This window comes from Capricornis sumatraensis, chromosome 18 (genome assembly GCF_032405125.1).
Source record: "Capricornis sumatraensis isolate serow.1 chromosome 18, serow.2, whole genome shotgun sequence".
NCBI lineage: Eukaryota > Metazoa > Chordata > Mammalia > Artiodactyla > Bovidae > Capricornis > Capricornis sumatraensis.
The window spans coordinates 17173306-17185950 of record NC_091086.1 but is presented as its reverse complement, the minus strand read 5'-3'; the positions used below and the strand labels follow the sequence as shown (position 1 = coordinate 17185950).

The 12645-nt window shown below is 34.6% G+C and overlaps 1 protein-coding gene across 1 annotated transcript in view; it reads left to right on the top strand.

The window, feature by feature from the left end:
- RAD17 (RAD17 checkpoint clamp loader component) overlaps positions 1-12645 on the top strand; it is a 35491-nt gene that overhangs the window by 15388 nt on the left and 7458 nt on the right. Inside the window, exons 10-15 of the mRNA XM_068990618.1 lie at positions 3942-4053; positions 5841-6026; positions 6354-6439; positions 6557-6703; positions 7915-8064; positions 10316-10436. Coding sequence (XP_068846719.1) covers positions 3942-4053; positions 5841-6026; positions 6354-6439; positions 6557-6703; positions 7915-8064; positions 10316-10436 — 802 coding nt within the window. The remainder of the gene's footprint in view (positions 1-3941; positions 4054-5840; positions 6027-6353; positions 6440-6556; positions 6704-7914; positions 8065-10315; positions 10437-12645) is intronic.

The following is a 12645-nucleotide window of genomic DNA, read 5'->3' as shown; positions in this document are numbered from 1 at the left end:
AGCTGCTGTGGTTAACTATTATGTCCTTAATTCATATTTTGAAAATATTTAGTGGTATGTGTGTGTGCTAAGTCGCCTCAGTTGTGTCCAACTCCTTGTGACCCTATGGACAGTGGCACACAGGCTCCTCTGACCATGGGATTCTCCAGGCTAGAATGCTGAAGTGTTGCTGTGTCCTCCTCTAAGGGATCTTCCTGACCCAGTGATTGAACCCATGACCCGTGGAGTTTTTACCTGCTGAGCTACCAGGGAAGCCTATAGTAAATGTGCTTTACCTTAAATAGCTGACCTGTAAGAATGTTATCTCTTATGTCTCCTGCATTGGCAGGCAGGTTCTTTACCACTAGCGCCACCTGGGAAGTCCCATTTGGTGATAAAGGGAAGTACAGTTTAATGTCAAGTTAAAAATAACAAGATGCAAAGTTAACATGATAATGCTAATAGAAATGATGTTTCAGCCTTTGATATATGTCAGGTCCTATGCAAGGTATTTTTACATACCTGAGCTTATTAAACCCTTACTACAACTATACGAAATTATCTCCATTTTATGGTAAAGAAACTGAACTTTGGAAGGAAATAACTTGAATAATATTCCATGACTATTAAGTGTCAGATGAGTTGGAAGTTTTGTTCTGACTCCAAATTACTGTGCTAAAACGAAACATAGATTTGTTAATGACAGCCCAATGCACACATATACATAAAACTATATATACTAAAAGAAATAACATAAAAATGCTAAGTGTGACTCTGGGTGGTTGAATTACTTACGATATTTTTCTACATTCTCTACTATAAGCATGATAACTATAAACTATAGTTTTAAATATTTATTAAAAAGTTGAAGAAATAATAAAAAGTCAGCCTCATGTTACTTTATCATGTGACTCAGTTTTTTTTAAGACTAAGTCATTAAACTGCAAATGGCATTTACTCTAGCAAGTTGTTTTATACTAGTGAAAAGATTACCGTAACTTCTTTGTTACGTATTTAATGTGCTGTGTTTAGTCACTGAGCCATGTCGGACTCTCTGCTACTCCATGGACTGCAGCCCACCAGGCTCCTCTGTCCATGGGCTTCTCCAGGCAAGAATACTAGAATGGGTTGCCATGCCCCGCTCCACAGGATCTTCCCAACCCAGGGATCGAACCCAGGTCTCCTGCATTGCAGGCAGATTCTTTACCATCTGAGCCACCAGGGAAGCCCAAAAATACTGGAATGGGTAGCCTATCTCTTCTCCAGGGAATCTTCTCGACCCAGCATCAAACCAGAGTCTCCTGCGTTGCACGTGGAGTTATTACCTACTGAGCTACCAGGGAAGCCCATAGTAAATGTGCTTTACCTTAAATAGTTGAGGTAACATATAAGAATGTTAGAACCAGTATACTTTTGAAATCATCATTGATATGTTAACATCACAGGAGCAGCAGTAACCCCAATATTTAAATATAAATCAAATGTAAATATAAAATCAAATGTTATGATACTGTCTAGGGTCGCCAAGGATGATAACGATAGTATAAGAAGATTTAAGTGAGTTTATTCTCTTTTATTCCATAGCTTTAATAGTTAATTATCTTAAGATAGAGTATAGACATCTTATGTGAATGAGTTACAATAAAGAGTGTTAACTATCTTAAGTGTTTAAGTTTAAATAAATGTTTCTATGTATTTATAGGAAAAAAGATCTTTAGTCTTTTCTGATGTCATTAGGTATATAAAGTGTGGAAGGAACTGCTGATCACACATTTCAGCCACATTTGCTATATTCACTGTAGTTAACATCCGTAGTAGTTTCTTCAGCTCTAAGAATCATGATTTCAAATTATATTTCCTTGCTGGCAAGTAATCCTATCTAAATTTTTTCAAAAACAAGCTACTCCTCCCAGAACAATTTTTAAAGTAAATGTGTTCACAATAAAAATGCTTGAGTTAATCTGGAAGAGAAGGCATGAGCAAGAAAATTTTGTGAGCGTAATAAAGAGAGACTTGCTGTCTAGATATTGGAACATAATATGAGACTATAGAGAGTACAGCAGTGTGATAGTAGTGTAGGAATAGACAAATGGAAGAATAAAATGAGAAGACAGCACAGAACTAGATCAGTATGTGTAAATGGAATTTTTTTAATACAAGGAAAGTGGCATTTTACGTCATGAGGGAAAGAGAGTAGACTGTTATGGTTAATAAGTGGTATTGGAACAATTGCATATTCAAACAGAAGAACATAAGATTGTCTCTTTGGTTCATTCTATGCAGAAAAATAATTTAAACCTTGATTTAAAATTTAAATACAAAAATTAGAAGAGTATTAGGAAAAAATACTTCGAGTTGGGGGAAAGTCTTCCTAAACAAACAAACAAAAAAAACCTGAGAGCCATGGATTTACTTCAAAAAAATGGAAAACTTAGGAAGACATGGTAAACAAAGATAAAAGATAAACATGGGAATGAAAGACAAATGGATAGTAAACCTGAGAGGTATTCAGGCTTGCTAGTAATTAGAGAAAAAGATTGATAAACAGCATTGCCAAAGATAAGGAAAAATGGACACTTTCACCTACCATTGCTGGGAAAAATAAAACTGGTAAATGTTACAAACACTTTGCACGACACTCTACAGAAGTATTCATGCATGTTGGCAAAGGTATATACAGTTGACTCTTGAACTACATGGGTCCACATATATATATGCATTTTTTTCAGTAGTGAATACTACAGTACTACATGACCCATGGTTGGTCGAATCCAAGGAATCAGAACTGCAGCTGCAGAGGGTCAACTATAAGTTATACTTGGATTTTTATCCCTGAGAGGGGCTCCTGTCACTAACCCCACACTATACAAGGATCAACTATATATATAGTATGTGTGTATCTATGTATAGAGGTCTGGAATGGTTGAAAAAAAATGGAAACATGTAAATATCCCTTCACTGATAGAAGTATTAATTTAATTACTGTATACCCATAATTTTTTTTAATTATATAGATTTAAAGGAACTAACATAGATCATAAAGAATGGAATAATACATATGATCCCCACTTGTGTTTAAAAAATTAACTCTTTGTATATACTTTTAGATACTATATATACTTACAGATATATGAGCACAAAAAATGGTCTGGAAAGGTTCCTGCCAAAATGTTAGCAGTTGTGACAAAGTTGGAATTGTGAAGACTAAAAGTATACTAACTTGCATAAAGAACTTTTAAGACAACTTTCATTAATACAGTTAAAAATATATTGAAAATCATAGCACAATACTGTTTTTCTGTTTTAAGCAATTTTTACAGGACCTGAAATGGGTTTACCTTTGAGCAATCACATGAATCCAGCTAAAGTCATATTGTCAGTAAACTATTTAAGAATTTCTGAAGGAAAAGAGAGGATAAATTTCTCTTGCCTTATACTTGATCTACCAAGGATGTGAAATGTGATATATCATATACCTTAAAGAACTATGAAATTTAGGCTTTAAAATGAGTTGATGCAGTTGTGGTTTTTTAATACTCAACAGACTGTACTAATACGGTGAAGACTCCAGTATAGGGATTTTCATGTAAATTTCAAATTTTCTAGTGTATTTAGTTTTATTGCATTATATATATATTTTGAGGTCTCTCTCTGTTTGTATATGTGTGTGTGTGTGTGTGTGTGTGTGTGTGTGTATATATATAGTGAGAGAGAGAGAGAACTTCGAAATATTATATAGCCTAGTCCAAGTAAAAAAGTAAAACAGTGTTTTATAATCTTGAAGTTTTCCTTTATGGTGTCATTGACACTTGTACCTTCATAAGCAGACTATTATTTAACATGTAGGCTTTTTGGCATGCAAATTTGAAAGATTCTGGTATACTTCCATTAAGTTTAGAAAATAGGTTTGGTTTTTGTTTTAGAAAACATATATTTTTAAAATTTTAATTATTTCATTTTAGAATGGAGGAAAAGTTGTTGTCCCTGATAAAACTTCTCTAGAGTTTCTCTGTCAAGGATGCTCTGGTGATATCAGAAGTGCAATAAATAGCCTCCAGTTTTCTTCCTCAACAGGTAATTGGGAAAGATACACTCATAGTATTATATAGGTGACTAACTTTTTCTTGTTCATGAAATGAAATTAAATTAAACATACTTTAACTTGAAATTGATATATACCCACTTGTATTTTTTATTGAGACAAAATAATTATGTATGTATGTGTACATAGACATACCCCTATGAAGGTGTCACCATATATATTTGCATATCTGAGATAACAGCTTATTTATTTACATAGTTTGCCACTTTACCTTTCAAAGTTAATTTGGAATGAGACTTTCTGGGAAAAAATTCTGGCTCTGCCACTTTTTAGTGACTTAATCATGCAAGTTACTTAGTCTTTACGTGCCTTTATTTTTTCACCTCTTATATGAGCACCTGTCTCATCAAGTTGTGTGAAGAGTAAGTGAGGTAATACAGTGTTTATTCCAGGGCTTGACACATACTGAGTTCTCAAATGGCCAGCTGTTAATGAGTTTAATATTGGTTTGTATATGATACATGTAACAAATATATTTCCACTTATTAAGATACAAAAGGAGTGCCTAGCCATGCTGAAGTAAAGAGATTGCCCCACTAATGGCAGTGAATTAATTTTTATTCTTAATGACCATAATTTACTGCACACAGTCATCATCAGAAAACTTTTAACAGATGACCTACTCGATGCTTAACATTGAGGGATTGACCTTAAAAAATTAATAGCTCTTTGGTGCTCTCAAAATCCACCTGAAATCTAGTTTCTATTCACAAGTGTAACCTGTTCACTTAGTTACATCTTTGTTTTTCAAAATAACTGTAAAGAATTAGACATTTTAACTCAACCAAAACCAAAATTCTGCTTCTTCCTATAGAAACATAAATGTAAATTATCCTTAGGTTCACTACTAGAATTAGGGGTGGGTCAGTTTGAGATCCTGACTTCCGTTTATAATATTTCAGAAGGAAGAAAATAATAATTTTGGGGTGGGTTAGAAACTGTATTAGCAGTTGTATGTTTTTTTATCTAATTCTCAGACCAGCCTAATGAGGTAGTACTGGGATTCAAACCCAGATCCTGTGTTTCTGCTCTTCCAGTCTGGTTTTCTAAAATCATGCATTCTGAATTTTTAAAAGTAGATTTCCCAATGAAATTTGAACATGGGCATATTCAGAAGTTGGAGACTGCCCAAATCAGTAAATAAGTAATATAGAATCATTGTTAAGCAGGGTTTGCAGAACCAGACTGCCCAGATTCAAATCACTTGCTAGCTGATGACCTTAGCCATTTACTTAACCTCTTTATGTCTCATTTCTTTACTCTATATAGTAATCGTTCTTCATAGAGTTATTGTAAGGACTGAATTGGCTAGTACATACACCAAGAATAGTACCTTGCCTTTGTGAGAAACCAAGGTAATATAACTATATTAGAGAGTATGTCATTATGTATGTGAAAATTTGAAATGTGTCAAGTCATATTTATTTTTATTGTTGCAGTGTTTATTATGTATTTGACACACATACACAAAACCTAAGGAGAAAAATTAATTGTATAGATTTAGCTTACTCGAGTAAATAGTTCTGGTGGGACTACATAATTTCAGTCACTGAAGGTTAAATCTAGCTCATGACATACTTTTAGATGACATTTTAGTAGTTTAGTAACTGAAAGAGGACTCTGAGTCAGTTTGTATACCTCATTATTAGAAAAACATTTAAACTAGAATACTTAGTGTGACTATATCTGAAATGTTCTGTTTTACTTTTCATGTTTTAATTTTATTTTAAATATTGTTTCTTTGGTGTATATTATTTAGGAGAGAACAATTTACGGCCAAGGAAAAAAGGAATGTCTTCCTTAAAATCAGATGCTGTGCTGTCAAAATCAAAACGAAGACAAAAAACTGATAGGATATTTGAAAATCAGGAGGTCCAAGCTATTGGTGGCAAAGATGTTTCCCTCTTTCTCTTCAGAGCTTTGGGGAAAATACTATATTGTAAACGTAAGAAAACATTATTCATTTTTTAAAAATACCTTATTATCTTAATTAAATTTTAATTATGTTAATTAAAATTTTAAAACCCCATTTTTCAGAATGTCATGTATTTGGTTCAGTTTCAAGAAAGAGCTAAGATAGGTCAGATACTATTTGGCATGACGTAAGAAAGACATAGCAGGAAAATGTACTTACAGTATTTTTGGATTATAAGTGGAATTAAACATAAAAATCAACTATTGAAAAAAAATCAGCTGTTGAAAAATTTTCAAATGAGAGGTGCTATATAAAGATGGTGGTATTTTTTAATAATGCCAGACTTTTTTTTTGTAGGAGCACCTGTAACAGAAGTAGACTCACCTCGATTGCCTTCTCATTTATCAGAGTATGACCGGGATACACTGCTTGTTCAACCTGAGGTAAAGTCTTTAATAACACCTAGTACTGTTTACACAATACATTCTGTTTACATTTGTGTCCATATAAATTTGACCAGTGAATTTTTACTAAAATTATATAAACTTTTTTTTTAATAGGAAGTAGTAGAAATGTCACACATGCCAGGAGAGTTATTTAATTTATATCTTCACCAGAACTATGTAGATTTCTTCACGGAAGTGGATGACCTTGTGAGAGCCAGTGAATTTCTGAGTTTTGCGGATATCCTCAGTGGTGACTGGAGTGTAAGACTTAAGTGTTTTTGTTTATGACTATTTCCTCAGAACTGAGAACGAAAGTTTACTTTTATTCATACTTATGTGATGTTATTTTAATTAACTTTTTAATAACTATGACAAAATAAATTTCATGCAACCAGTGTTTGCAGTAAAATTTCTGCAGTGAATCTGCTTTTTCTATGTTAATATAGCACTAATTTTTTCTAAAGTTATTTTCTGATAATAAAACTAATACATAGTTGGAAAATTTGACAAATTGAAAAGTAGATCGAAAGGAAGGAATGTGCTACTTTCTTTTCATTTTTTCTTTTGGCCATACCATGTGACATGTGGGATCTTAGTCCCCTGACCAGGGAATGCCGTGTACTACTTTCTGTGCTTTCTGATAGGTTTTAAATTTATTTATTTAAGATTTAAAATTATTCATTATAAAGCTTGTAATTTTTCTTAGCATTTTAACTTTGCTCTGACTGGTATAGTAGTCACTAGACACATATGGCTATGTAAGTGAAATTAAAAATTCAGTTCCCTGGTCATGCTAGCCATACTTCCAGCATTTAAGCATTTATGATACAGTTTCTGTTATATGCTTAGAGTTTCATTATTTAGCAGTTGCATTTGCTTAATTATTTTATATTGCTTTTTTTTATTTTGAAATTTTATAACTCTATTGACAAATAGAATATACAATGAATATCTGAATACCTTTAACTTTTGTTCATCAGTTTTCACATTTTTCCACATTTGCTTAGTCTGTATTTTTACACACTTGTTTTGGCTAAATACTTGGAAAGTAATTGGAGCATCACAGCACTTACTTAAGCACGCATAAGGACATTGCTCTATTACAACCACAATAGCATTATCACACCTAAAGAGAATTAACATAATCAGTGTGTATTATGATTAACATAAATTCAGTAAGGATACTATCCTTCTTCCTGTTTCCCAGTTACTTCAAAAATGTAGTTAAAGTTATTCCTACCACCCGCATCTGATACACAGTTAATAGTCACACATAGCATTTGGTGGTTATGTCTCTGCTGAATTTTCTTCAGATAACTTTGTGGCACTATTATGTTTAGGGCTATGGTGAATGTGGAAAAAAATGACTGTGTAGTAAATAAATATGGTTAGCCTTTCTGGGGATTCAGTAGTACCAATAAGTACTATTTTACAAATCTCTTCTTTATTTCACCTCTTGTCTCCTTTTTTAGACACGCTGTTCACTCAGGGAATATAGTACATCTATAGCTACGAGAGGTGTGATACATTCCAACAAAGCCCGAGGATTTGCTCACTGCCAAGGAGGGGGATCAAGTTTTCGACCCTTGCACAAACCCCAGTGGTTTCTAATAAATAAAAAGGTAAAAAAGAGAATTGTGCATTTTCAATAAGTGAACTCCTTATGGTGTGTGAATTATATCCCAATAAATATATTTTTTTTATTTAAGAGAAAAATGATCTTTCATTCTTAATAAGAAATAGTGGCTAAGGCTTATAGTTTTCTTAGCATTATGATAAAGCATTAAAAGGACAGTCTTAAATGCTTTTTTTTTTTTAGAAAAAGCACCCAAAATTTGAAAGCATATGCCTGTTTTATTGGAATCAAAGTATACAGGTCTGCTTTGTTTCATTGCACTTTATTAAGGTGCTTTGCAGATAATGCGTTTCTTACAAATTGAAGGTTTGTGACAATCCTGCATCACGCAAGTCTGTCAGAACTATTTTCCCAATAACACTGCTTATTTTATGTCTCTGTCATACTTTGATGCAATATTTTAAACTCTTCACCAGCAAAAAAAAAAGTCATGACTGGATGAAGGCTCAGGTGATGGTTAGCATTTTTTAAGCAATCAATTTTTTAATTAATGGGCTTCCCAGGTGGCTCAGTTGTAAAGAATCCACCTGCTAAGCAGGAGACATGGGTTCAATCCCTAGGTGGGGAAGATCCCCTGGAGAAGGAAATGGCAACCCACTCTAATATTCTTACCTGAGAAATGTCATGAACAGAGGAGCCTGGTGGGCTCCAGTCCTTAGTCACAAAGAACCAGACACAACGACTAAACAGCAACAGAAATTTTTCATTGAAGTATGTTGCACACTTTAATAGACTGTAGTCTAGTATGAGCACAACTTTTATATGCACTGGAAAACCACAGCATTTGTGTGACTTGCTTTATTGTGATATTCACTTGATTGAAGTGGTCTAGAACTGAACCCACAATACTCTAAAGTATGCCTGTAGTTATAGTTATATTTTTGTTTCAGTTGAAAATAAATCCTGGCTTTACCTCTAACCATCTGGACAAGTTATTTCACCTAGTATGCCTCTAGATTCTGATTCCACAGCTATAACTGTATAGGATTGGATTATTTAGAAGTCAAAAACAGGTGGCTCACAATTTGAATACAACACACAATACAAACAGATTTTTTTTAATGAATTGCCCATGTTTAAAAACTAGTTTAATAGTTAAAACTCAGATAAGAAATTCTGGCTTCAGAATTTCTTGAGTGTCCTGAAAAAAAAAAAAAAAGAGGGCAACACTGGTCCGTATTTTACATGGCCGTAATTGGCTCAAGCCAAGTATAACCTGCCGCTTGGTGGTGGGAGTGATCGGTGCCGCTGTCCCCAGCTGTTCTGCTGCACTGATTTCTATTACCTGCCTGACTCCTATAGCACCTGACTTTGTGACCCCTGAACTAGGTCATCTCTTAAGATGTCTTCCAGTTCTAAATTCATGTAGCTAAAATATGGAAGTATCATTCATTACCTAAGAAAAATCTTTCAGTGGGTTTCTTGGAGCAATTTTTAAGCAATTTATGTCCCTTGTTGACTTGCTTTGCTCTTTATAGCATGTGTATTAATTTTGCATTTGTTACATAAAAGTGATCTACAACCATGAGCTCCTGAAACAGTGGAGATTATATTTCTCTTGCCATCACCATAACACTGCACCTCTCTTAACTGAAGAAAATACATTCTTTTATTAAGAAACAGTATCTTCACATAATTTGTGATATGTGTATGCTCATAAACGGAAATCCTTTAATTTTTTTAATTTTAATTTTTACTTTATTTTACTTTACAATATTGTATTGGTTTTGCCATACCCTTTAATTTTTTTAGAGACCTTCTACCTAAGGTCTTGTTCTTTCTGCTATTATATCAAATGTGAATTAGCTGTACAGATAAAGTGCTTTGTTAGATAATACTAGGACTTACTAGAAAAGACCCTGATGCTGGGAAAGACTGAGGGCAGGAGGAGAAGGAGGAGACAGAGGATGAGATGGTTGGATGGCATCACCTGCTCAATGGCCATGAGTTTGAGCAAACTCTGGGAGACAGCGAAGCACAGGGAAACCTGGGGTGCTGCAGTCCATGAGGTCGCAAAGAGTCAGACACGGCTTAGCAGTTGAACAACAACAGCAGGACAGTTAGAAAGGACTAATCAAGCTGCTTGATGCGGCCAGAGGAGACGACTGATGAGATAAACTTACAGTATCTAGTGTAGAAACCCACATATATTGTGACACAATAAACTTATGGGTAGGAATAAATATCCATATTTAAATTTTAATTTTTCATTTCACCTTTTTTTTTCTTCTCTACAGTATCGGGAAAATTGCCTGGCAGCAAAAGCACTTTTTTCTGACTTCTGCTTACCAGCTTTGTGCCTCCAGACTCAGCTATTGCCATACCTTGCTTTGCTAACCATTCCAATGAGAAATCAAGGTAATAAAGGGTTTTTATTATTCCCAATAAGTAGTGTTTTATAACATTATATTTTTGTGTATCAAGTCATTTCTGTGTACCACTGACACTCAGTTTTTTCCCCTTTGTTTTTTGAATCAGAATTAATACTGCTTTTTGATTTAAAAAAAGAAAAAAAGTATATAAAGTAAAAATCAAAAGTCCCCTATAAACCATGGGTAATTCCTTTTCACAGATTGGTGTAAATTCTTCTAGACTTTTTTCTATGCAGATATAATAATGAAAGTGAGCTTTAATTTGCTTTTGTCACTTACCATACATAGAGCTCCATATTTTATAAATTAGCACAAGGGAGCTCTGGAGGCTGGGAAGTCCAGAATCAGGTGCCAGCACACCCAGTGTCTGGTGAGGCCTACTTTCTATCTTGCAGATGGCCATCCTGTTGTATTCTGACATGGTAAAGAGAGGAGGAAGAAAGCTCTCTCTGGGGTCTCTTATATAAAGACACTAATCCCATTCATGAGGGCTCTACCCTCACGACCTAAGCACCTCCCAAAGCCCCATCTCCTAAAGGGGTTAGGATTTCAAAATATGACTTTGAGGTGACAGAAACATTTAGTCCGTAATAGCAGCAATGCTGAAGTATATTCAGATTTAACTCATTCAACCTTGATGATAATGTATTTTGGTTGATTCAGTATTACAGATAGTGTCCATTAATAGCATATTTGCGTTGTTTTTCCTGATTTTGAAATTGTAAGGAATGCTGTAAAAAAAAAGTGGGAGACTTCTCTGGTGCTCCAGTGGTTCAGAACCCAGCGTCCAGTGCAGGGGATGTGGGTTCAAAGATCTCACACGCTGTGAAGCAGCTGAGCCCACCTGCTGCACCTCGAGAAAGCCAACACGCTGCACAGAGTCGGTGCGGCCAGAAACCTGTGTGGTACCCACTTGCCCGATACGTGTCTCCTGAGGTTTGCCTTTCTTGAGGAGGACCAATTTTCCATCCGTTGTTTCTCTTTTTTAACATGTATCTTAAGGGCTATATTTCGTTAATGGTCTCAGGTCACATGTCTGTGGTGCTCATCTTCAAGGTAGAACAGAGAATTTGTGTAATATTGAAAATATAATCTACTACATAACTCATCAAACTTCTCATAAGTTTTATTTCTTTTTATTGTTTGGCCACATCCCATGGTATGAACCCACGCCCCCTGCATTGGAAGGCAGAATCTTAACCACTAGACTGCTAGAAGTCCCAAAACTTCTCATAAATTTCAAAGATAGTTTGTCTTATGAATGATCAGAAGAGAGGATTTTTGAGTAAATGTCTACCTTCATACAAGAGTTTCATCTTTTAAGAATATTGATACTTAAAAATTTTAAATATTCTATATTTATAGGCAGAAGTGAGATGACTTTTGAATAGTGTGCATGCATGTTTAATCTGTGAGTCAGAATCCAGAGAGTTTCCTATGCTTGCCTATTAATTTTAGATTATACTCATATTTATTTATTTGGCTGTGCTGTGTGGCTTATGGGATCATAGTTCCCTGACCAGGGATTAGACCTGGGCCTTTCGCAGTGAAAATGTGAAGTCCTAACCACTGCATCACCAGGGAATTCTCAGATTATGATAGCTTTTAAACTTAGAAATTACAAGAATGGTACAAAGGAAATTCTTGTATATCCTTCATCAAGATTCCTTAGTGTTTCATTTTTACCATATTTACCTTTTTTTTCTTTGTCTTTATACACACATGTACACAAATATATGTATTTTTTCTTAACCATGTTTGAGGAAAGTACAGACATGATGCCCATTATTCTTAAACAGTTCAGCATGTACTTTCTGAAATCAAGGATATTCTCCCACATCACCACAATATATACATCAAAATCAGGAAATTAACTTTGATACATTACTGCTAATTCATAGTTGAGTTATTAGACCCCATTTATAATTTATAGACCCCATTCAAATGTTGCCAATTGTCCTAATAATGCCCTTTGCAAAATAACAAAAACTTGTTCTCTTTCTTGTCCAAAAATCCAGTGCAAGATCAGATGGTTCACTTAGCTATTCAGTTGCTATCTCTTTAGTCTCCTTGATCTAGAGTAGTACCTTGCTGTTTCTTTGTCCACTATGTCTTTCGGCGGCACTGGGCCTTCCTTGCAGCGTGCAGGCTTTTTCCCTGCTTGCGGCTCACGGGCTTCTCTGCTTGCGGCACGC